Below are 27,417 nucleotides of genomic sequence, written 5' to 3'. Positions count from 1 at the left end.
GCAAGACATTTCTCCCATTTTGAAGAAATAAACTTCATCTTCTTGCTTTAAAATATAAATATATACTATATTAAACTATAAATCACTACGTACAGTCCTCTGTCATATGAGCACTCATGAGAAGGACGTTGTGACACGTGATAAGCGCATTGCGCTAATGTAATGCAGAAGAACAAAGGACCACTACTTCTCACATGAACTTCACCTTGCATTCACATCACAACATGAACGCTTTCCTACAAACACCAATCATTATGCTTCAAAAGACATTGATTCATCCATCGGGGTTGTTGCTTGCTGTGTGATTTTTCCAAACATATGGAAGCAGCAGCAGACATTAAACGGCATTATACGGACTCATAGATAAAATCTTTGTTTGTATTTATCTGAAGAAAGAAAATCATATACATCATAGACGGCATGATTATTTTTTTGGGTGAGCTGTCCATTTAAAAATGTTTGCAAGAAAAAAAAGAAAAGATTAACGAGGATCGATAGAAAATATAGAAAATGAATAAAATAGCCTAAAAATAAGCTCATATTTCTGTATGCATTTGCATGATGCACTTCATTTAGACTAAGCCTCAGTTAACTCCGTAAGACTTGACATTACAGCTAACCTATAACCTTCTGTCTCCTCACCTACACTTATCTTGGCCATTCTGAAGGCCTGCTAAGTGGGTGGTTCAGTGCTAGCTTTCCAATGGGATTTATTTCCACCCGCTGTTTCTAGCATTACCATAAAGCAGAGTTCACCATGTACTGCAAGTCTCTCTCCCTGAAGCCACAGTGGGGGAAGACAGAGTAGTGAGGACCTGACCGCTGCTGCTTTCTGTGGTGGAGATGTCAGGCACTGGCCTAGGGGGATTGAAGAGATGGAACAACCAGTGCTAAAAGCTACTGCTATAATGCCTGCTTTAACCCTCTTTGATTTTTAATATTTTTATTATTTCCTTGGCACATTTTCAGCAAAATTTGGAGCAGAGCACTGTAGATATCTTCAGGTCCATTGTGTACTTATGTATTCACAGAGGTGTGTGGGGGGATGGAAAAACGGCATGATGCAGATAGCCGTTGTGTCATGAGTGTGTTGATTTTTTTTAGCCTCTACATCGATTTCTCAGAAGCCCTGGAGTAGTTTTTCTGGGTTCATGATTTTTAAATGTTTTTCAGTGCCAATGTGCATCTCCCATTTCCTATGGTGCACTGAAAAATACTCTAATTTGTTATAGCCAAATGTATTAGTTTTTCCTTATGGTTTGGTTTAAACCTTACATTTTGATTGTAAAGGTTCACCATGTAATAAAAAGGGCTAGGACAATACATCAATGCATCACAAATCGAGAAATGATTCGGATATATGTATCGCAATTCTCTCTTGAATCGATTTTGAGCTTAGTTTTCAATAGCAGATGGCACAGCGTGCTTTAGAAACAGACATACTCTGCTTCCTTCCAATTCCTTACACACACTACTTGAACCTTCTATAAAATAATCTTTCATAAAGTTCGAAAAGGTTGAAGTGAATTACAAGGGTGTTTGCATTTGGGCGGTTTACATTAATCTTGCGTCATAAAAGCATTCTGAGGTGCAAATACATTGCCAGACTCAGTAGAACGCACGAGCGGTCTTCTTCGTGAGCATTTGAGCATGCGGTTAAAAAAATAGCCTAGATCGCCATCTGCTCAGCTAAGCTCAGAATCGATTTACGATGCATTTGGAAATTATCAGAAATTACCCACAAATCGTGATGCATGGATAGTATTGTCCCAGCCCTATAATAAAACTTAACAAAACAAAAAGTGTTTGGTCTTACCATGATTCACTATGATAGCCTATTATAAGATGTGTCGGAATGGTTTTCGCGGGAAATTGTGTACATACGTCACGCGTGTACATATGTACACAATTTCCTGCGAAAACCATTCTGACACATCTTATAATAGCTTGAGAACAAAAGCAATGTTCTTCTGCACAAGGCATGCACAGAACTGAATTGTAAGTGTTATTGAGCAATAGCAGAAATTAGCATGCTAAATGCTAAGTCTGGTCCTTAAGGAAAGCATCAAAGACATATTCTTTATGTATCCAGTGTAGTTGAAGCTGATCTAAATCCCAGCAAAACTGAACAGTAAACACTATCAAGTCTCCCACTTTTCCCAAAACACAAACGCTTTAACCACTTACATGACTCAGCCGAACACGATCGCTGTCCAGCACTCTTCTTCGTGAGCATTTGAGTGTGCGGTTAAAAACTAGCAGAGCGCGCCATTTGTTGTTACAACTAAGCTCAGAATCATTTAGAGAGAAAATATCAGAATCAATCCAGAATCATTGTATCGCAAATCGAGAATCCACGTATTGTCCCAGCCCTATTACTTAACCCTTTCAAACATAAGTTTAAAATATTCTGGTTGAGCCCCCAGCGTGAGTTTGTCAAGGTGACTGTTATTTAGAACGTGTCACTTTATTGTTTCCATGGCAATGCATCATTGCCACAGTTCCGCTGTGTGACTGTGCTTTTATTCATCCACTTCCCTTAAAATGCATGAAAGTAAGTTGCCGTGAACTGGGAGAAGAATAGAGTAAACTTTACAGTCACTTACACTATGTGTATCTGATATGAATAAAACACGTCATCTATTATAATGGAAAGGATTATTGCTGCTTTCATAGACATCAGTGTGTATTTTACATACTCTAAATGTATTGTTTTTTTAGTACTTATGTATATTTAAATTAAAATAAGCATTATGTGGTTGAAAACACTGCATATTTGTGATATCTGACAAGCGCTGAGAGCATCTTGGTTTAGCGCCAGCCAAAGCAGGCAATCACATTTGAATTTAGCGGTTGATCACGTGACACACTGAACGTTCTAATCACACCAGTGTGGTCGTTCGCTCCAGGGACCAGCCAAGACTGATCACACCGGTGTGATCGTGTGCGTCAAATGGTTAATAGTTTATTTTTTACAACTTCATTTCACCATAAAAACAAAAGCTAAATTAACTATAATATGACTTTTTAATTTAGTTTATTTAATATAAAGACAACTTCAAACGAATATTTATTTGTTTCATTTATTATTTTCAATTGGGAGTGTTATTTGCTTTTAGTCAAACTGAACAAAACAGATTTAAACTGGAAACCTTGATTTTCTATTAGATCATAAATAAATGACAGTCATTCCACTTTTTTTAGTGTGTCATTACAGAGGCAACAAAATAAGATTACAAAAGTTAACCTTATTGTCCTCTGGGTATCCCTGCCCACCAAACCTCATTGACCCAAAATCCCTCTTCTCATAACTTACATTAACCATCAAATATCTTTAGATCGGTGGTGATTGTGTAACGTTTTGAGTTCAGGATGGGAAACATTTGTCATCTTGTGACTGATAATGTCCTCCTGAATGAAACAAGTTAAGAATTGTAATGTGTAAAAAATTGGTACCAATTTTGACAACACTTAAAGTCCATCATGAGTACAATTTTCTTGCTCACATGTTGCTAAGACATATTGAGAAATAACTGCAATCTACTCAACCCGTGAAAACAAATACACTCGGTGTCCCTAAGCAACTATTAACAGAGTTTATGATATCCGGATATTCAGAGCTCTAGCTATGAATTTACAGAGCACTCATGATGTTTCTCTGTGTACGTTTGCCTTGTCACTTTTATTGCCCTGGGTTGATGTGTCAGTAAAGACTGTTTGCCGTGCTTGAGTGCACGCAAGAGACCAACCAAAAGGGTATGATCTGGCATGAAACGTGCATGATTTTTGGCAGTGGTTTAAAATGACATTCAGTCTTAAAAATTAACTTTGTTCATCTAACATTGTGTTTCTCATTGACATTTGGTAACAGCCATACTAAATAATAATAAAAGAGGATAAGAGTAGCTTACCATGATTGGGTGCAAACAGCTGAGACACTTCGGAACAGGAAACGTTGACTACCTGTCCAACTTCTGCCCTGTACCAGCACCAGAGTTCATCCCAGTTGGTACTACATCCTGAGATACACAACAATGAATAACTAAGAAGCAGATACATCAAATATTTTCAAAACATAGTAATCTCAAAATGGTGTTCTGGGAGATATTTTTGTAATTATGAGGAAGATGAATGGACAAAAAAAAAACATTTAAGAACGTTTTGCTACCATTAAGTTATGAAAACATTATTTCCGAATATTCTCTGAATGTTCAAAACGTCCAGTTTTTTTAAACGTTAAAAAAAAAAAAAAAAAAAAAAAATCTTGGTTAATGATTATACAAACATTAAGAGAACATTCCATTTTATCATTTGGCTAACCTTGTGGGTGCAAGAATATTACACTTGAAGATGATAATCCAAAAAGTCAAAGTAAATGAAACAGCTAGCGCACAGACAACCGACAACTCAAAGAACAGAGGGCTATATATGGCAGAGATGTTCACGAGTGTTTTATCTGGAGTCCGAGTCAAGTCTGAAGTCTTTATCACTGGAGTCTGAGTCAAGTCTGGAGTCTTTTGTCACGAGTCCGAGTCGAGTCTCGAATCATTCAAAAAAAAAAAAAAAAAAAATCTCATAATCAAATCCTATGTTTTATCCTATTTGTAATATATAGACAAAATTATATGATCTTTCTATAATCTGTTTTATTTAAAATTAAGGTCCTATGATGTAAGGGATAATGTACATCCAGTTTGTTGCTTTATAATCCATTACAATGTACAAAACAGTTGTCCTGGCAACGAGTAGTCATTTTCAATACAGTCGCTAAACGGACACAAGATGGCGCCTGTGAGTCACGAGGCGTTTCTCAATGTCAAGGATACTTCCTTGGCAGGACTGGTCCTTCCAAGTCACTTCCTTCAGAGGCTAGGCGAGGCTCCTCTTTAGCATTCGGAGAACACGTAAATGGAACAGACTAGCAAGTGCACGTCATTGCATCATTACGTCGGTCAGTGAAAAGGTAAAAGAAATGCCGGTGACGGCAACCAAGCTAACAATTTTTAAAGGACGGTCCGGTTCAGTTAGCCATTAATAACGTAATTTGTATTTGTATAATTTATAATATCAATATGGTAGTAATTTGTACTGGCATTTAAAAGTTAAACTTTATTTATCTGACATATTTACTACAGTTATAACAAATGTTTGGTAACGTAAATATACTTACGTTTGAAAGCATATTGCCCGCTAACGTCCAACATTTTTTTTTTTTTTTTTTTGAACAAGATCGCAAAGCTGCGCACATAGGATTGTGGGTGATTTTAGAGCGCGAAGAGCACGAAGGCTACACATATGCATCCTTTCCTGTATATGGGATATTTTTCGAACGAAGGACTCAGTCCTTGTTTGAAATTCCGAGGATCCTCGACATTGGAACAGTCCTTCGACGGATGTCGATGACATAGCATCCTCGGAATTCTGGCTTCCTTGGATCCTTCCTTGACATTGAGAAACGCCTACAGTTTGTTATACAGCAGTTTGTTATACAGCTTCGTTGTTATTGACAACAGTCATTATCAGAAAATATCAAACCTCGGAATGTTTAAGAATGTCAATTGAAAACTCTACACATGCTGAATGTGATACATTAAAATATGAGCTTTAAGTAACATCTCTATCTCCCTCTCTTATGGACACACAGAAGAAGAAACTAAGAAATAGAAAAGCTGCAAATAATACGAAGATTTGATAAAACGTAGTGCTAGGTTTTAAGGCTAGATTTTTTTTGTTCATATTTTACCAGGCTGGCAATTCAAATGAGCCATGCAGCTACACCACAGAGTAATAGCTAGTTTTGTGAGTTAATGTTTGTGGATGCGATGTCTCATAAAATTTGATGATGTTGTTCCGGTGTCATTAATTGTTTTCCAATATTCTGTGCGTCTAGCTGATCTGACGTGATAATAAACCCAAACGAAAGAACATATGGTACGGTGGCTCTAGTAATGTTGCATAGGACTCTTATTATTTTATGCGAGTTTATGCGCACGGACATACGTAATCAAATTCTATGGCAAGAGTCCAATCTACCACGACACGTAAGGAAATATATGTGACGCAGATATTATAAAACCATTTAAACACAACACAAATTCTTTATTTATTATATCAGTAGTTATGGGTAAAAGACTTGAGTCGTTTTTAAAATATTCAGAGTCTTTTGTGCCGAGTCGAGTCAGGTCTGAAGTCATTTCAGGTCGAGTCCGAGTCAGAGTCTGAAGTCTGTTAAAATGCGACTCGAGTCCGAGTCTCTAACTCGAGTGCCCATCTCTGATATATGGTATAAACAAGCAACTAAATAAGACACAGGTGAACTAAAATGGTAACTATAGCAACAAATGAGCACATATGACAAAACAGGAACTAAACACATACACACACAGGCATTTACACAACACCATTTTCAACTGAAAACGTCTTATGAGTTTTGTCCGTACATTTATACGACAATGCCATTTTGAGGGCCTGAAAATGCAAACTTCTGAAAATCAGTTTCAAAGTGCAAGTTTTTGAAAACGATACCGTTATCATCTCCATGTAACGTTGTGAGTCGTGTAAATGTACCCTAAGAACACAGGAACCAAAGAGCGAAATGAAAATCAAAATAAGAGTCCTTGAAACAGAAGTCTATAAACTAAATATGACAATGGGAGCGTTACTTTTGAATGTTCTCTGAAAATTCAGAAACAAATATAACATTTAAAAAACATTAAATGAATGTCCAAAAAAGTCCCATGAATTATGTATAAATAACCTTTCCAGAACTGTAAGAATGTTCCCCGTTAGACAGACATACAGACATAGAGCATAGACACTCTCTCGCATAGAATTTATAAAAAGGGTTAGATAAGCATCTCCACTGTTCACGGGTGAGCATCTGTCTGAGGAATCTAAGAACAGTGGAAACCGAAGCTGAATGAACGAAGAAGACTTTGAGCATAATGAGAGCCACAGGGATCATATTTGGTCATAAATATGACTGCCATGTCTAAGCCACGGATCTTATTTCCACTGCTCGTAGATCTATATACTCAATAACAACACTGGTGTACGTGTGCATGTACTAACTAAAACTAAAACTAAAAAAAAAAAAAAAAAAAAAAAAGTAATGAATTGAAACAAAATAAAATAAAATCACTAATATTGAAATTATAAACATAATAAACTAAATCTAAATAGAAATATTTAAAAAAATAAGTATCACAAAGTTAGTATCACAAAGTTACTAAAACATAAAATGAAAATATAAAAATAAAAGCTAATTTAAATATGTACTATAATAGTATATGAATACTAAAATAACACTGACCTACTGTACACCTGCTGACATGAGAGGCATTTCATTGGAAAACAGATTCAAGCTCAATAAAAACTGTTGCTTCCAGATAATATAAATTAATCTGGAAAACTGTTATAGAGTAAAAATGTCTTACCGTTATTAAAATAATTTATTCACTGATCACATTCAAGAAAAAAAAGATCACAATCAGTCCATAACAACACCTGACATCAGCCAGCCAACAACATCCTTTGAAGTAATGGAGAAATATTTAAGAGAGAGAGAGAGATAAGACTGTACATCATAGTGAGAGCTGGGAAAGTATAGGAGAATGAGTGTGAAACTCTCTGGCATACACAGACATTTATGGAATCTTGGGCTGGCCCCCACAGGAATGAGAAAGACTTTGAAGGCCTGATGCCACCTCATTAAATGTAAGTATTATCAAAGCACCACTGAAAAAAGCTACACATTTATTTTTTATGGGCAGGCCATCTGACTGCCTGTGTTGCCAGGACAAGTAGAGATTTATCAAATATGATTTATGAAATATGAAAATTGTACATAGACTTTTTGAGTACAGTTGTAAGATGATTGTTAAATATATGAAGACCTTTATAAAAAAACAAAAACAAAACAAACAAAAAACACCCTTTAATATGGATTCTGCTGTTATAGAAGGTTCTGGGTATCTATAATGTATATCTAAAACTTAGGGCTGGACGATTATGGCCTAAAATCAAAACCTCGATTAATTGAGCATTTTACCTCGATTACGATTAATGAACGATTATTTTATTTCTGATTTTTTTTTTTCACTGACAAGGTTTGCACTGTAAATAGCCTATGATTGACTATTAAGGTGGGATATTTTTTTTCCTGTTGAAAGAGTGATCTGACATCATAGCTCACTATCAGCAGTTATTTTATCTATGGTTTGTAACATTTCTTACAGGTTTTTGCTCGTTGTAAATCAGATAAAGATAAATTAGCACAGTACCAGTAGTAGTGATTGCGTGTGTGAATTAGTCATACCGTCTCTCTATTAATTGTGAAGCTGTGGGTTGTAAATAGTTCCTTCAAAAGTAGAAAAAATAGATGCTATAACTTTTGAGTTTCTAAGCTATTTTAGTGATAAATCACAGGACAGCGCTGACAACAAGTTTCTGCGTTCCTCTGTGTGCGCGCGATCTTCACGTTTTGCGCAGCTGTTTGTATGAGTGTTCGTGCCACATGCAGCTGCGCGAGCGCGGCATAGATGTTTGTATATATCATAGACTGCGAGCGCGGTAGCTCAATATAATAATACACATCCGATCGTCTAATCGCTTGAATGTCCAAACCATAAAACAAATACAACTGACAAAGTTTAGTGAAGACTGAAGACGCAAGACGCAAGGCTCACCGCTCGCGCGCCATCACTATGTGTTGAACCGGCGTTCACCTCCGTGTTTTGCTTTTATGCCACTGACTGGACGGGGCGGAGTCACGTGGCTACACACGCAGTTATGTTTTTAAGGGGGAAGTATTAACAGGATTAAAAAACCGAAATAACCGACATGGGAAAATTACGTCGGTTAGAGGTTCTGAATTTCGGTTTCGATTACTTTTCGATTAATCGTCCAGCCCTACTAAAACTCCAACATGTACAGATTGGATGCATTATTGGAACTCAATCAAACTTAGTTGTGTAACAGAGCTACAAATCAACATAATCTCAAGGATAAATGTGAGTGCACTCTAAATCTGCAATATACTGTATTGGTCCTTATGAAATATGGCATTTCTGCTGAACTCTCATATTACCTTCACTCAAATCATCAAGTATTCTTGTCTTTAAAAGCTTGAAAGAATGATATTAGCAATGAACATGGCCTTCTGCAAAGTCACGAAAGTGTAAGTGTATTCAAACATGAATGATAAATCAAGGAGAAGCATGGGATATTTGGAGAAATATGCTACAACAGATCACTGAACCAATCATTAGCTGTTACATCAATCAGCAGAATGATTTTTGATATTTTATAACAAAATACTTTCAAAGTGCAGGTCTTTCTATTTTATTTTTCTCTCTGAAGGAGTTCACTCTACATTCAGAGAACTTCTTGAATGTATTCAGTGTTTTCCTTTATTTAAATAAAGTATTTTCATTAAAGGGGGAGTATCACACACAGTTTCTGCATCCTTCATATCTCCAAAAAGTCTTTAGTTTTGTCATGTTTATAAAAGATAGACACGCTAAACCGAGTCTTTCCGGAAAAAAACAGAGATCCTGGAGGCGTGCCTGCCGTCAGTGCCGTGGGCGGAGCTAAAGAGTCATGAGCGCGTGCAGCTTCTGTGTAGAGATCGCATGCTAGCTGTGACATCATTATAAATAAAAAAAAGGAACAAAAACATTCGTGTTGTTTACATTATTATGCACTTGCGCACCGATTGCCAACAAAACACAGACATCTGATGCAGCTTTACTCACCACCCGTGATCTGCAAATCCAGCGCCGAACTGGGACTTGTTTATAAAGTATTCATCACCGAAATCCCGGGAACAAACAAACATACGTGCACAACTCTGTTGCTGCCCTGGAAAAATAAACGTCATCCTCTGTTCCCTAAACGCTGGGTTCTTTGGGAAGCTGAAAAATGTCATCTTTCCCTCACAACCAAAAACACACTCCTTTGGTGACAGGAGCTGCGTCTCATTTCGGAGGCTGCGTCCTCCAGAGGTCACATTTGAAGGCTGAATACTTCATCAAGGATATCATATTTAAGAAAAGTAACTGTAATAAAATTGACTGATATTCATTGTGAGGTGTAAAATACTGTAATTTCTTTCTTATGTTGCAATCTAGGGGTTATTTTTCTTAAATGAGACTGCCTCGATGATGGGTGCAGCCTTCAAAGGGTGCAGCCCCTGAATTGGGACACAGCCATTGTTGAAAAATCTCTCGGCTTCTGTATCATGAACGAAACACGTTGATGGGTGTGCTCTTGCTCTTGTTCTGGGTGATGTGTGTGCGCACGCTTATCAGGGAGAAGTGCCTATACAAGGAATTCTGCCCTTTATTACGTGATAAAGGGCCATACTAGAAAAAAACTCTCTGAAACCTGTACCGAAATCAGAAGTAGTCATTTGGCACAGAAATACTCAGTCACACGTCCAACTCGTGTTTTGAAACTTTGGCCATGTTTAGCATGAAAATCCAACTCTTCAACAGTGTAAATAAGTCAGAATGCATGAAATAGCATTGCACCCCCCCTTTAAATATCCTGTGTTGGAGTTTCTGTGTTAATAAAGTTATGTGATATGTCAACTCAATGTGGTCTATATTTTGTTTAATGTATTTGTTTGTCAATACATTTTAACTTTTGAGACAGTGAAAAATAAATGATTGCTACTGCAACAGTTTGGTCAATTAAATTCTCAAAATATAATTTCTGATTGAGCCAAAGTTAACAGACTGTTGCCACAAATGATAGAAGTCAGTTCAGAAATTCAATTAGGACATTTGAAATATCACAACACTCAAAAAAAGGACGCCCACGCTACATGGATGCCCTGGGTTCTTGACTCAATTTTAAAGAACACTTTTAAGTTCTATGTAAGAGAAATGTCTTTAAAAAAAATTGCATAATACTCTCATGTTTCTAGTGATAAAGTATGTTTAATTCATAAAATGTACTGCTTAATTTATAAAATTTCATTATTAATTAAAAATTTATTAAACTTAATTTATTAAAGGGCACCTATTATGCAAAATTCACTTTTACATGGTGTTTGACCATAAATGTGTGTTGGCAGTGTGTGAGCAAAACCACCCTAGAATGAGAAAAATCCACCCAGTGGTTTTTTTACAATCTCAATAATTCATAAGCACTGTCTCAGAACGCCCTGTTCTAAGATTGCTCTCACTGTGACGTAGAATTGCGCTAAGCCCCACCCACGTGGTTTGATTGACAATCTGGTTTTGGCATAGACCCCGCCCTTGGTGATCGGTCAACCATCCTCCATTGTTTCAACGACAGCCGGTAATGTCTCTGTCTCACTTTAATGTGGTAAAGTGTTCTGTTGTGGGATGTAATAATGAACATAGTAGTTTTCACTTACTTCCGACATCAGAGCCACTGAAAACGCAGTGGATGGATTTTATTTACGAAGGAAAGGCGCCACTCAAAATTCCAAAATACGTTTATGTTTGCGCGAATCATTTTTTGACTGACTGTTTTGAGAACGAGGGTCAATTCAAAGCAGGTCTTGCTTCAAAGTTAATCCTCAAGTGTGGATCGTTGCCTACTGTTCGCGATCCAACGTCACCTCCAGAAGAAGTAAGTGTATTTAATGTTTTTTGAGCAAATAGTCATTTCAGTCGATGTCAGCCAATTCAATAACAAATGCGTCTAAAGTTGTTGTCGTCGTCATAGAATGTCTGTGTATATAATTTAAACCTTGTTTGTATAGTGTGTATCCACACGTATATATATATATTTTTTAAAGATATTGTATTAAAAACTGTGTATGTTTACTTAGCAAACGTTATCACAGTATTTGTGTTTGTAGTTTGTAGTTATCACAGTGTGTGTGTGTGTGTGTGTGTGTGTGTGTGTGTGTGTGTGTGTGTGTGTGTGTGTGTGTGTGTGTGTGTGTGTTGCACATCCATAATTGCAAAGGGGACGCGATTAAAATTCAAAACAGCGGGTCTCTCACTCTCAGCCATTCTGCTTCTAACGACTGTTTATTGCCATAGGTATGCAAGTTACGCCCTCATCCAAAGGCAGGGCGGGGATATGCAGCTCATTTATATTTAAGGTGGTACACACCAAAACAGCTCTTTTTAAAACAGGCCCCAAAAATGACATTTTCAAATGGTTATAATAAATTAACTGTGGGGTATTTTGTGCTGAAACTTCACAAATACATTCTGGGGACACCCAAGACCAATATTACATCTTGTAAAAAGGGGCATAATAGGTGCCCTTTAAAACATCTCAGGTTACATACGTATGCAACCCGGTTCCCTGAGAAGGGGGAGTTGACGCTATGGGGAACCAATACCCACTACACCATGCTGCCTCACTAAGCTCTGAATATGCATAAACATAGTGGATATAGTTGGTATGACACTACAAATTACTCAACCGGAGTCAGAAGTGTGTCAACTCCATGGGTGCATCACATGTGAGTCATATAGTGGCACTACTCCCTAAGCCAATAATTCCAATAGAAAAGATCCCTGAGCTTCTATGCCCTAAAGCAGGGGAAGTCTCGGCTGTTATGCCTTCCTCCCTTTGTGGGCCAGGCCTCAGCCCTATACAGCCACAAAAGCACAGAAGACAAAAAAAAAAAAAAAAGATGAAGATGTGTGTTGCAGGCACCCTTTTATACTCAAGCACACATGCTTCAGACACCTGTCTTGCTGATGCCGTTCCCCATAGCATCAACTCCATGACGCAGCATCAAAATTCTACTTTAAAAAGGGGAACTAAATCCATCACATGATGGTTCTATCGGAAGCATCTGACAGAATCCTTTAAGGTTCTATATAAAATCCTTTTTTCTAAGAGTGTAGAAAATTTCAATTTCATTTTTTTACAGTTTCTTCAAACATTTTCTTGGTATAATTTTTTCATTATTTTTATTCTGTATTATTCTTTATAGACAGTAATTTCATACAGGGGAACATATTGACTGAACACCCACCTGACCTTTAAGCAGTTGCCATTGAGTCCTGCCCTGCCGCTTTCTTCTCTAACTTAGTGTCAAGCTCAGTCCGCACTGTAATACATCAAAAGAGGGACATGGCGCCTGCCCTCCTCCCCTCTGTAAGCTCAGTGTTAATTAAAGTCTATGTGGAGCAGGAAGTAGAGCAACGTGGGTTTCTATTAGGGACTCAAGGACAACATTTACACCTGCACTGATTCCGGTACTGACTTCTAAAAACCTCTCAATATGTCTGAACTCGACAATGCTCTACAAACTCAGTCAAGATGGAAACAAGATGCCAATACTGGCTCATCAGGCCAGGGAGGTCTAATACCTGAAGAAAGCTATCCATTAGTATTCACATTCATCTCATCCCTATCAGTTCTTCACCCAGCTTGTTTTGAGCCAATCGTCTGAACCATAGATTTGATTAATTACTCCACCGCAGGAAATTTAGTAATCACAACGTTAATTGGCTGATGATACCACAAGAAAGTTCATAGTCCAGCAGGAGAATATAAGGAAAATATAAGTCCATTTTACACTTTTAAGAGCCCTCTAAAACATATTATATACTATAATATTATAAAAATATTAAAGGGGACCTATTATACAAAATTCAATTTTTATAAGTAGTTTGAATCCACAGATGTTTGTCCACAGGGTGGGTAAACAACCAGCCTATAATGGTAAAATTCTACCCACAAAATTCAGTGACACGAGATCTCACAGAGACTCGCGAGATCAAACATGACTTGAGAAGAAAAACAAATGGAGGACAATCGACATTGTCAGCAGGCTTTCCTGCCACATTCTGCTTTACAGTGAAAAACAAAACAGAAAAAAAAAAAAAAAAAAAAAAAAAAAAAAGAGTATGGGTGATCTTTCTCAATCACTTTCGTGGCATGTTTGTGGCTGTCAAGTTTCAGCTAAAGAAGCACGAACCATCCAGTAAGTGACGCTTGCTCACTCTCATTGGCTATTGTGGGTATCACGTCAGAGGCAACCTAATCAAGAGTCGTAAATATCAAACATGTTTGATATTTACAATTTGAGATAGGGGATGCTCTGTCTCGATCGGGAGCAGTTAACTAATCGTAATGACACCATACAATAGAGGATTTTTTGGACAAAAAATCAATTTGCGACAAGCCTCAAATTGGGCCACGCCCCCCCCCAGACTGTTTGGGATGCAAATCGGGCTTAAAATCTCCCAAGTGTGTGGCCAGCCTAACAGGAACATCCAGTTGCATTCTAAAAGTTGTAACTTTTTCCTGAGTCTCTTCATTACAGTCGGATATTGTTGAGTATCCGAAGCATGAGCTGTTAAAGCTCCACTCTCTTCTGGAAAGGAGGCTGGGAGTAGCAGCTCATTTGCATTTAAAGGGACACACAAAAACGGGGAGACCAGAGACTTATATTACATCTTGGGAAAAGGGGAATAATAGGTCTTCTTTAATGTTATATAAGATATGAAATGAATAATGTGTTATATAAATAATTTTAATCATTAAATAAATTTATTTCTTTAGAATACACAGATACTTTTCTAATGATCATCCATGGAAAGTATGCTTTAGCAAAACAGAAATATATACATTTATATTTACTTACTACTGTTACTTCTGGTCCTCGATGATTGGCTGAGAGGTATTTCCAGCCATGAAATATATTATACCAGTATTACCACAGGAACTGTTTCACCATTTATATCACTTCAAATATTGTTGTAAAATACTATATATAATATATGTTAAACTTCAAATATTCAGTTTATTTGATTGATTTTATATTGGAAACTCGTAACGATATCCATTTAAATTTCTTATATTATGTTTGCTCCACTAACTTAAGAAAGGAATTTGTCTCATTGACATTTGTCATGCCCACAGAGGCTGCATTCTCATTTGTTCACTTTTATTTGCAGGTATGAGACAGCAACTGGGTCACTTCTTACTCTGCCAAATAGTGTCTCTTGAGAAACTATAAGATACACAGTTGATGTTTTAGAAAAATCAATTTTGTTGCATTAAAATCACAGATCTTTAAAGACAGATTGTGGTAGTGAAAATTACTGGAAAGACATTCCCTAGGCACATCCGTTTTCAGAGCAATTCAGAATCTTTTATATGAGACTATATATGCTAAATATAGTTTCAATGCCAACAGAGAGAAATGATAATGAAATTCTGCTTGAAGTCTACACAATTAGGTTACTCAGAGCATACAAGCGCAGCATGTGGCTAATATGAGGATTTATAATGGTTTAGCATAATAAGTTATTGTTAGTCTCAAATCCTTTCAGACTTTAAAGCCACTCAGCGGACAAGAGTTTTATTTACATACAATAGAAGGCTGTGTCCAGTGGGTCTACAGTGTTTATATTTAATAAACAAAACTAAATATTAAGCAGCATCGAATATTCACTTGGAATGAAAGAAATATTCTTTGTACTCTTATCAGTTTTGTCCAACAATGGAAGGGACAACAAAGTAAAGGCTAAATTCATAAGCTTTTCAAATGTGACTGGAAATGATAAATATTTAGAAAATTGAGAATTAAATTGATAATGTTACTTTAAAAATTTGTACTACACCCATGACTTCGATGTTTGATGTTTCTACCTACATTTTCTGATTGATTGATTGGATTTTTTTTCTGTTTGTCTAACATCTGTTTCGTAACAGATTAACAGATTTTTGTTTTGTTAAACAATGAAAACCAAAAAAAAAAAAAAAAAAAGCAAAACTACATGCTGGCAAATTTGAAAAAAAAATTAAATAGAAAAAAATAAATCTTCTAACAGTCAAGTGCAAGAAGACAGTGGTCATTAAGTTTACTAAAATAAGATTAACAAAAGAGGTTAAATCTTAAACAAAACTTACAACATTAATCTGATAACCTACAAACCCAATTCCAAAAAAGTTGGGACACTGTACAAATTGTGAATAAAAACAGAATGCAATGATGTGGAAGTTTCAAATTTCAATATTTTATTCAGAATACAACATAGATGACATATCAAATGTTTAAACTGAGAAAATGTATCATTTTAAAGGAAAAATAAGTTGATTTTAAATTTCATGGCATCAACACATCTCAATAAAGTTGGGACAAGGCCATGTTTACCACTGTGTGGCATCCCCTCTTCTGTTTATAACAGTCTGCAAACGTCTGGGGACTGAGAAGACAAGTTGCTCAAGTTTAGGAATAGGAATGTCTAATACAGGCTTCTAGTTGCTCAACTGTCTTAGGTCTTCTTTGTCACATCTTCCTCTTTATGATGCGCCAAATGTTTTCTATGGGTGAAAGATCTGGACTGCAGGGTGGCCATTTCAGTACCCGGATCCTTCTTCTACGCAGCCATGATGTTGTAATTGATGCAGTATATGGTCTGGCATTGTCATGTTGGAAAACGCAAGGTCTTCCCTGAAAGAGATGACGTCTGGATGGGAGCATATGTTGTTCTAGAACTTGGATATACCTTTCAGCATTGATGGTGCCTTTCCAGATGTATAAGCTGCCCATGCCACACGCACTCATGCAACCCCACCATCAGGTGCAGGCTTCTGAACTGAGCGCTGTAACAACTTTGTTGTCCTTGTCCTCTTTAGTCCGATGACATGGCGTCCCATCTTCCAAAAAGTTTCAAATTTTGATTTGTCTGACCACAGAACAGTTTTCCATTTGCCACAGTCCATTTTAAATGAGCCCAGAGAAAACGCCTGCACTTCTGGATCATGTTTAGATTGGCTCTTTTTTACCTATAGAATTTTACCGGCAACGCAATGCACGGTGGATTGTGTTCACCGACAATGTTTTCTGGAAGTATTCCTGAGCCCATGTTGTGATTTCCATTACAGCAGCATTCCTGTATGTGATGCAGTGCTGTCTAAGGGCCCGAAGATCACGGGCATCCAGTATGGTTTTCTGGCCTTGACTCTTACGCACAGAGATTGTTCCAGATTCTCTGAATCTTTGGATGACATTATGCACTGTAGATGATGATAACGTCAAACTCTTTGCAATTTTTCTCTGAGAAACTCCTTTCTGATATTACTCCACTATTTTTCGCCGCAGCATTGGGGGAATTGGTGATCCTCTGCCCATCTTGACTTTTGAGAGACACTGCCACTCTGAGAGGCTCTTTTTATACCCAATCATGTTGCCAATTGACCTAATAAGTTGTATATTGGTCCTCCAGCTGTTCCTTATATGTACATTTAACTTTTCCGGCCTCTTATTGCTACTTGTCCCAACTTTTTTGGAATGTGCAGCTCTCATGAAATCCAAAATGAGGCAATATTTGGCATGACATTTCAAAATGTCTCACTTTCAACATTTGATATTTTATCTATATTCTATTGTGAATAAAATAAACATTTATGAGATTTGTAAATTATTGCATTCCTTTTTTATTCACAATTTGTACAGTGTCCCAACTTTTTTGGAATCAGGTTTGTATTTATAAATATGACAATAAATAAATAAACAAGTATGCTTATCCATGAAGAACCTTAAAAATGACAAAGTTGACTAGGCTGTTAGGAAAATACAAAAACTCAATACCTCTGAAAAACAGTGAGCCACTGTCTACAAATATTACATATGATGTATCTAAAAACCTTAGTGAATAGAATTATGCTTAAAATATGATTCATTATCCCTTGATCTCTGACAATGAAAGTACAATGAAAGGAGTTGTATTGATCCCTTCTCCTGATCCTCACCCTTCATCAGCAGCCAGAATCGAACAGCTTCTGTTTGAGTTACTGCCTTTAATCTCCTAAATCTCTACACTTGATTGCATCCTATAATTACCTTGCCTGACCTGACCCATATAGGAAAGTGTAATGCTTAAAATTGTAAACCTAGTTTTCAGCATCCAATCAGAAACACTCTTAGTCTGAGATTCTTTTAAATCATGTTCACCTCAAAAAGTGTCTTATTACCAATGAGCAAATGGATAGATATTAAGGACATAAGGAGATGTAAAGTAGTAAGGAATGAAGTAGTTCAGATGGGTGGGCTCACCTGTGATATTGTTGCTGTTGTGGGCCTCTTGCCTTTGTGTGCGAATGCATTGCTCTTGAGCCTTCATATGCTCAGCCACCAGAGCACATGCTGGATGAATCGTTTCCACCTGTGAATGTTGATAAAAGAAAAAAAAAGTGTGAGGCAAATGAAATTACAAACTGCAGTACATATTAAGAAACCGCATAAACATGCTGAGCCCATTACAGAAAGATGGTGAAAAAGCAATTTCATAATTTAAGTCACTTGCAATTCAGTCAAATTGACAATGAAATCAGGAAAAATCATTTGTTTCAAACATTATTTGCTAACAGCTTGGACATTTGTTTAGACTCCAATTGTGTTCCACAGAATAAAGATCACATGCGTTTGAAAAGACAAAAGGAGGAAAGTTATTTTTCGGGTTAAAAGATTCAAAATACATTGTATACCCTATCTATTTAGAGGATCTAAATATTTATCAGACTGAGACTTAGAAAGATCTCATCAATCAGCCCCAGCCACAAACCAAAATTTGTCTATAAAATCTCATTATATCTGAAGCAGCCATTGAACCCATTTGAGCCTCTTATGCCAACATTTACTACAATTAAATGCATTAGAGATGGAGCGAGAAATAAAGAGAGAATGACTATATTATAAGAGGTGTGGGATGTTGTCTCATCGACAACATAAAAAGGAAAAGTTGCTTCTGTTTCACCTCTTTGCTGCATAAAAAGACCTGTAATGGCCACCCACTTATTCCTGAGAGGAATGAGAGAGAGTCAGAGGTGGGTGAATGTTAATGATCCGATTAAGCCTGAGGTTATAGTGGAACGAGCAGTAGAAACAGATCCAAGAGTTCCTGAAACAGACTACGCATCTCCAAAGGAAAATAGAGATGGTGAATCACAACAATACTAGAAAACGTGAATTCTTGTATTTATTCTAGAGGGACGCCTCAGGGGTCTGTGTGTCATATCAGTCATCCTCTATGTGTAAATCAAATCAATAGTATGACGTCAGTATGAAAATCAAGGTAAACATTCCAGCTATGTTGACTATTATTCATCCAGTGGTTGACGTTGTGTATGTCCCTTTCACTGGGCTAACAAGCAGAAATGAATGTTATCAGGACACGAGTTGATGCAATGAGTGAGAACGCCAGTGTGAGTGTGTTTAGAAAAATCTGCGTGTTTGCTTGTCTATTTGCCTGCAAGTGCTTGTTAGTGCTTATGTTCTCTCCAAATTCAAAACCAGAACAGATGGTTGCACTGTTGGTTTCAGTGACCTCTGTCGCATGCTGGCAGGCAAGATAAGAGAGGAGACATCGTGAATGAGTTCGGGAAGTTTTCTCAGGTTTAGTTAGAGTGCATTTGTACAACAAAAGAAAAGACTCTCACAAACATGTCTTGCACATTTCAAGCTGAATTTGAATCTTCAGGATGGAAAACTGCTTTCAAATACCTAGCCTAAACACCCATCTTATAAAGCAGAAAAACTATTTAAATAATAACATTATGCAATTTAGTGCTGTTATCGGAGCATAAATTTAAAGAATATTATTGGCTGATGCTTTGAAAGGACTTAATATCTGAATGAATTATCTATGTAAAACACTGCTGGGGTGATTTTCCACCAATTATATTAGATGGATTTTTCAGCATCTAACCATTGTACACAATATAAATATGTTATATAGATTAATGTATACAGTCAATCATTTAAACCAATAATGATTAAAAAAAAAAAGCAAAGTAAAAGTAGTCCTTTCCAATCCTATTCCTATTAAGTCATTTGAAAGCACAGCGAAAGTACATTCAAACGTGTTGCTATTGGTCACAAGACATTGTACATGAGTGTCAAAGGAATTTTATGTCATTAACATCAAACTTGGAGAAAGTTTTTAAATGAGATTTGAATGCGGTGTCAGAAAGGAACATTTTCAAGGATTAACAACTTAAATTTGTTCCTCACAAACGTATCATATGGCTTTGGAATTCTTGAAATGTGTTGCACATTAGAATGGACTGCTTTTGTTATTTTAGATCCTTTTGTGTTCCATAGAAGACAGGGTTTCACCAACATGAGGGTGAGTAAATCATAAACCCTAAAAGTTTATTCTTGGCTAATGATAAACCCAAAAAGGCCTATCCGTGGGTAAACGAATCGATTACTCTGATATGAGCTGAATACGGCACTAGAGTAACATTTGGTGGTACTGTATAGGATAAAAATAGCTAGACTGAGATGCATTGCTCAGATATAAAACAAATTATAATTTGAATGTATAAAATTTACCTTTATATTTTTACATTTGCGTTCTAGAAAAATATCATTTGCATTAGAAGAAAGTACTTGGTCAATTTGGACTTTTGGCTGTTAAGGAATAAACTATAAGTTTTTGCATTTAAACACCACACAATAAAGTTGCACTTTCAATTTTAGCAATTCTTAAATCTCTCCTAAAAAATTTACTTCATAATGAGACTTGTTTGTATATTTGTATGGTTGAGTATTTGTGAAGACATTGAAAAAAGCAATGGTTTGAGAAAAAAAAAAAAAAAAAAGATACATTGTGTTTTCAAGTTTGCCTAAGCATGTGTAAAAAGAGACTGAATATTCAAAAGACTGATGGAGATTTGTGTGGGAAAATTTGGCAAGATAAACTGCTGCGGTTAGTGAAATTTTTTACACCAATGAATGCACAATAACCTCTTTGCCTACACAATGTAAAAGAGTTGCATGTAATCATATTAAACCCAAGCAGATACTACAAATTTCCCTGGCATTTGCTCAAATCAAGGCCAAGGCTCATCTTGGACATACAGAAACTGTGAGGGGAATAGTAATGAGGAAAGGCCTCTATGCACTACAACAAATTTCATTTGAGTGTCAGGGTGAGAATGAAGCACTGGTGACTAGGGTTGGGAATCGAATATTGATTCTAATTCTGGAATCGGCTACTTGAGGTCAGGATACTTGTTACAAAATTAAAATTTTGATTCCTCTTATGCCTTTGTGCCTTTGTGTGCATTTTAATGACTAAACCATTCAAGCGCAAGAAGACCCATACGCTATTTTCTGTGCTGCACACACATCCAAAGTGCATGCACAGAAAAGGTGATTTTAAAGGGTTAGTTCACCCAAAAATTAAAGTTCTGTCATTAAGTATATTAAATTTGTTCCTTCCTAAGTCAAATTAAGATATTTTTTGATGAAATCCAAGAGTTATTTTTTTATTCTCAATAGAAAGCAATGAAATTACCACATTCAAGATTCAGAAAAGTAGTAAAAACATTGTTAAAATAGTCAACATGACTATAGCGACCTTAATGTTATGAAGAGATGAGAATACTTTGTGCACGAAACAAAAGAAAAATACAACTTTATTCAACAAATTTGTCTTATCATTCTCCTATGCTATTTTTGTTGCAGCACTTCCAGGTTCTATGTCAGAATGCCGACTCAGTATTGGCCGACGCCTGTTCACATGAGGAGCACGAACACATGCGTGTGATGCTGACGCAGGAGCTGGCCAATACTGAGCCAGCGTTCGGCCGTAAACACTGAACTGCATTCACTGCGTCAACTGCGTGCGAGTCTGACAGGGCAGAGAAGAAATTGTTGAATAAAGTCGTTGTTTTGTTTTTGCGCACAAAATGTATTCTCATCGCTTCATAACAATAAGGTTAAACCATTGTAGTCAAGTTGATTATTTTGACAACGTCTTTAATACCTTTCTGGATCTTGAATGAAATTTATGTTGATTTGTGTTCCGAAGATGAAAGAAGGTTTTACGGGTGTGGAATGACATGAGGGTAATTAATGACAGAAATTTCATTTTTGGGTGAACTAACCCTTAAATGTGATTTTAAACATTGAAGCGCAAGAAGACTCACACTGTTTTCTGTACTGCTCACACATCCAAAGCGTGTGCACATTAAGCTGCCTCTAACACTGTAAGGTGTATAGAGAACATTAAGCCGATGTCACGTGTTGAGTTCTGGGTAACGGTCTTGTTTAGACGCCATATTGGGAGGACTGCACCATCTTTCTGCTAGTGAGTTTAGGGCAGGATTTTGACTGTTGTAGTTCATTGTAAGTCATTCCCGCTACATCGAGAATTCCCATAGTAACTCACATCATCGTTCAGGGAGAAAACTGGACTTTTTTTTTTTTTTGGCCTTTTGTACATGTAAAAACACCAAGGAAAGCAGGAAAGAAGATGCTGAGTGAGTAGCAAATCTATTAATGTCACTGATTATACCCTCTGCCTATCACTCAATAAAATAATCACATTGCTGAGTGTTTTGTATTTTGTTTGGTTTAATAATTAACATTACCTTGCGAGTACGACTGTCACTTAGCTTATGAATTATAGCATAACTTGCTTGCAGCCACTGCAAAACTGTTCACAAGCTTCTAGGAATTTGATTTTGGTTGTCATTTGTTGAAATAAATATATTTTTACAAAAATAGTGTGTCAGTGTCTGTCCACTGAATGTGTGTCCCACAATCTCTGATTCCCTTCCGTGGCCATGGGAAAATGAATATTTACAATGACAACAACAACAATAACAACAAAAAAACTTCAGTTACACTTAAACATTGGATCAAAATGGATCGACTTCTGTGTTCTGTGAACACAGTTTTATTTGGACATTTCTACCATGTGATGGTTGAAGCAGCAGTAAGCGCCCAGCGTGTGACACAGTTTTCATGGTAACCAGATACTGTACATTGTGAACAGAATTCTAAAAAACTTCAGTGACAACATACTGTAAAATTATCTGTTTTTCTGTTGCTCATTTAAAGTTATTTTCTTTATTAAGTAATGGACGCCATAACATTTGCGACGGACATTTACACAAGTTTCATGGGGAATAAAGCGCCAGTTGTGAAATGTCAATCGCCTACGTGAAGTCTGCCTGGTATCAATAACTCAATCTAAGTGAGCTATCCCTATTTGCTTCGTACACAACGTGTTACAGCAGGAATCTCTACACTAGGAATCATGCACTAGTGATATAAAACACAGGTCTGTTAAGACAAGAGCAATACTTTTAAAAAGGTAGCCTAACGTTTTTCTGACAAACAAATCACTCCCAAATCAGAAATGAGCAGCACAGTAATTACTGACACAGTAACGGATAGGCTATTTAAATAAACAAAGAACTAAAAATAAATGAACGAACGGTAATAAATAAAGAACACGCTGTACCAGTAAAATCTCACGTTTGAGTTGTAACAAGCTCCTATATTTCGCAGTAGATTCATTTAGATTGATAATAACACGTAAAAAGGCTAAAACATTTTGTTGCAGGGAACACACAGTAGGCTAAGAAGCAAATATATGTAAGTATAAAAAGGTTGGGTTCCTTAAACTGTCCATAATATTAAAAATGGCTAGGCTAAAAAAAAAAAAAAAAAAAAAAAAAAATACTGTATTGTATTTCACCAGATTTTATAGTGTAAACATATTCAAGCGCGAATGAGAACCGTTTCGCGAGGGGGATGCCAGGTGTGCAAAAAAAACAACAAAAGAAAACGAATATTCAAATTTGAAAGTCGAATACCAACCTACCAAACGAATATTCAAATAATTGAATATTCTGGTTCAGCCCTATAAAATACCTTCTCTTCCCTGCAAACGATAAGATGAAGAACGTGAATATTTAAATTCAAGCCAAAAACAAAACGGTACACAGGTATTTGTATTAATTTCAGTATAAGTAGCAGAGAGCGATCCTCCTAAGATATTGATCTGAGTTCTCTTCCGTGTCTTTTTGCAGTGGAACAGACAAATACACACAAAAATGTCAAAATATCCTCGTAAACAAAGTCGGTTAGTTCTTAAGTGAACGTAAACAGTTGAAAAAGAAAACATGTGCAACAGTATATTGGATCCATGCAGCTCTTAAAGTGACAGCAGCCTAATATTCCTGTTGCCATCTCTATAATAACATTAAACAAACAAAGGAAAAGAGAAAATTCACTCGCTGATTTGTCTGAATAACTTTTGTAACTATATATGTAATGTATACTTTATAAAGTGCAGTGTTATTTTACATTTGATCACAGTTTCTGTACCTGAATACCTTAAAACACTATTTCAATCGTATCTTTGTTCAGTTGTATTTATTTGTGCGATTGCTAATTTGTTCATTTTTGATTACTGAGTTTACTTGTCTTTAATATTGCTTGAAATTTATAATGGTTAGGCTAGTTTTTGCTATGGTATTTTTAAACCATATGCAAAAGTGTAAGTGTTCTTTAGCCTGTTGATTTTTGATCATGGTATTCAGCAATAATGCAATGTTTTGCAATAAGATTTAGAATAAATGTGAATATCTTCGTTTGTTTTTTTTAATTATTATTATTATTTGTTTTGTTTTTTAACTTTATTGGATTCAAAATTAGAAACTGATAAGAATCTAAATTGATAAGCAGAATCTGAATCATTAAAATAAACAGTAGGTTGAGGTCAGGATACTTGTTACAAAATTAAAATTTTGATTCCTCTTATGCCTTTGTGTGCATTTTAATGACTAAACCATTCAAGCGCAAGAAGACCCATACGCTATTTTCTGTGCTGCACACACATCCAGAGTGCACGCACAGAAAAGGTGATTTTAAAGGGTTAGTTCACCCAAAAATTAAAGTTCTGTCATTAAGTACTCAACCTCAAATAAACAGTAGGTTTGTCACCCTACTGGTGACAAACCTGGGCAATAAAGCACTTCAATTAAACTACTGTCCATGGGACTTTTGATTGCATCCATTTGGCACTAAAGGTCCCCAAAAAGTCAAGTCTCCTATCTTGCCAAAACCAATTATGGCACATCTGCCGATAAAGGCTGCTCAAGGTCACCTCCATATGTCGCCCCACAAATTTACATTTTTGCACTGATAAAGTGTATATTATTGGCCCAAAAATGCTGCAATAAGCTAAAAAAATCCCTTTTTGTTCTCTCTGTCTTTATGGCTGCATATCTAAATATCTTAGGTAAATAGGCACCTGTTGTCTTCAATCACTCTAACCTCTGCACTAAACTGCTCAGGTGACCTGATCAGAAATGTTAAACATGTTGAGAGGACAAATAAAGAAAGAAAAATAACTGACCGATAAGGATCCTGTTATCAGTCAAATAGCATCCAGTGGCCCCCAGGAAGAGACTCATGAACACATGGAATCATTATTATAGGAAATGAATATCCATTCAGGGAAGGAAAGCCATATCATTAGAGGGAGTACCAAACAACAACTACATTTAATTACAACATTGATTTGCACTCTTCTTTGTGGCCTGTGCTCCTCAGAAATTGGAATAGTAATCCACCTTGGACTTTTTTTTTAGAAGGCCAATAAGTCGCATTAAATTGCGTGCTTAATTTTCATGATGGGAACCTGATTTGGCCACTTGAGTTAAAATATGTCAATGTTCCTGTACTGGAAATGGTCATCAAAACATCATTAAAAGGAGACCAGGATCTCAGGTCAGTACAGCTAATCAAATCAACATCTGTGACACATCAGCACATTAAATATAGCACTGGACTGATCCCAAGAGAAAATAGTGGCAATCAAACGGCATGGATTACACTTCATCTACATCATTAGCTCAGCATGATGTCTTTTAAAATAAATGTATCTTTTGTGTATATCTATTTATATTTATTCTTTCTCAAGGAAATCTCAGGTATTAAAAATCAGGTATTATAAACTCTTAACTTTTATAACATGCAACTCAAACAGCATACGATGTACTATGTCTAATTCAGTGGTGCAGTGCCATCTCTCTCAAAATAAAATCTCATATGAATCTGGAGGCAAATGTCAATAAACTTTAATGTCAGGGCCATTATAAAACACTTTTAATGTGACCTGTCATTCAAACAGCATACACTAAGTGGTGCCTTCAAAAATAAATATGCAAATATCTCTCAAGGAAATCTCACCTGAATCTGGAGGCAAATGCTAAAATTTGCCATGAAATACGTTAGGAAAGTCGACATGTTATTAAAACAATATGTTTTAATTATCTTACAGTTATGCGTACAGCATTTAATACCTTATATTAATTACGAATATTTGTACTTTTAAAATTAATTTGTCACACAAAAGGTGATTAAAAGATGGTGAAAAACTTATAACATTATACTTTATATACATTATTATTGATTAAAAAGACCATGGACATGTTATGCAACTACAAGCCAAATGTATTTTAATGTCAGGGACATAAAAAAAAAAAAAAATCTTTTAACATCTATCATTTCATTTCTGACATTTAGAAGTTTTTTTTCTTTCTATTCTAGCCCAAAACAGAATCCACTGGCCACAGTGTATAAAGGCTAATCAAATTGCTCTGACTTCTTAATTTAAGTCTATAATCAAAGATGAGAAAATCACGACCACTACACTGAACACCCATCTCAATTTAAAAAGCACAATGTATATTGCGCACGGTAACAATAACTATAGTAAAATATTACAATATTTTGTATAGGCTAAATGTACAAAGCACACAGGATCTCACATAGATAACTTACTGCTTTCCAGATGCTCTGATGAATCCCCAAACTCAGTAAAACCGCGACCAGTCTAATGGTTGACCAAGTTCTGAAGGGAAACATAATTAGGACTCCGGTATAATGGGAAAGAATGAAGTTTGTTACTGTCTAACCAAATAACGCAGAAGCCTCTGTTAGATCTCTGGATGTTTTCCAGAAGTCTCGATGTCTCCAACCATACTGTGCGCTGTCGTTCAGCTCAAACGCTCAGTCCTACATGTCTTATAAAGCTCGCAATAATTGTAATTGAATCATGTGTCTCTTCCTCATAACAGCCCGTAAACAACCTGTCGCTGTGACTTCCCAGCACACACTGGGCTGGAGAGTGGCGCGCGTGGCGAAATGAAGGCATGGTGCGCCTCCCCTTTACGCTAAAAATGAGTTCGCCAGCTTGCTAAACTGCTAGTGACTAAACTCATTAGATAATCTTTGATTTCCAGTGGTTTTTATTACAACTGTTTGAGAGAAAACAAAAGGTTTTTAACCGAATACCAGCCAAACTGGTCTCGAGAGAATGAGCGTAGACCAACTGTTACCTCACAGCAGGTAGCCTAGCTCCAGTTAAAATTATGAATTCCTCAAATACAGTTAAACTGAGTAAAATATTATTATTTATAGCCTATTGTTAAATATATTTTCCTTGACCAGTGGTTCTCAAACCTGTCTTGGACTACCACCAACCCTGCACATTTTGTATGTCTATATTATCTGGCATTCCCGTTTCAGGTTTTGCAGACTCTAATGAGTTCATGAGTTGAATTAGGTGTGATAGATCAGGGCTGGTGATACTCCAGAAGAGGTCTGACAACCTCTGCCCTAGACATTTATGCAATTTATTGATTTTCTAC

The 27,417-nt window shown here is 36.3% G+C and overlaps 1 protein-coding gene across 1 annotated transcript in view; it reads right to left on the bottom strand.

Moving 5' to 3' along the window:
- Positions 1-27,142, bottom strand: part of ghrhrb (growth hormone releasing hormone receptor b) — a 40,418-nt gene extending 13,276 nt beyond the window's left edge. Inside the window, exons 1-3 of the mRNA XM_048199963.1 lie at positions 26,549-27,142; positions 18,014-18,122; positions 3,912-4,019 (exon numbers count right to left, since the gene is read on the bottom strand). Of these exons, the coding sequence (XP_048055920.1) occupies positions 3,912-4,019; positions 18,014-18,122; positions 26,549-26,632 (301 nt within the window). The 5' untranslated portion in view covers positions 26,633-27,142. The remainder of the gene's footprint in view (positions 1-3,911; positions 4,020-18,013; positions 18,123-26,548) is intronic.
- Between the last annotated feature and the right edge of the window lie 275 nt (positions 27,143-27,417).

Source organism: Megalobrama amblycephala, linkage group LG8, assembly GCF_018812025.1.
Source record: "Megalobrama amblycephala isolate DHTTF-2021 linkage group LG8, ASM1881202v1, whole genome shotgun sequence".
NCBI classification, from domain to species: domain Eukaryota; kingdom Metazoa; phylum Chordata; class Actinopteri; order Cypriniformes; family Xenocyprididae; genus Megalobrama; species Megalobrama amblycephala.
Note: the sequence above shows the minus strand (reverse complement) of the source record. Positions and strands in the feature narration are given on the sequence as shown.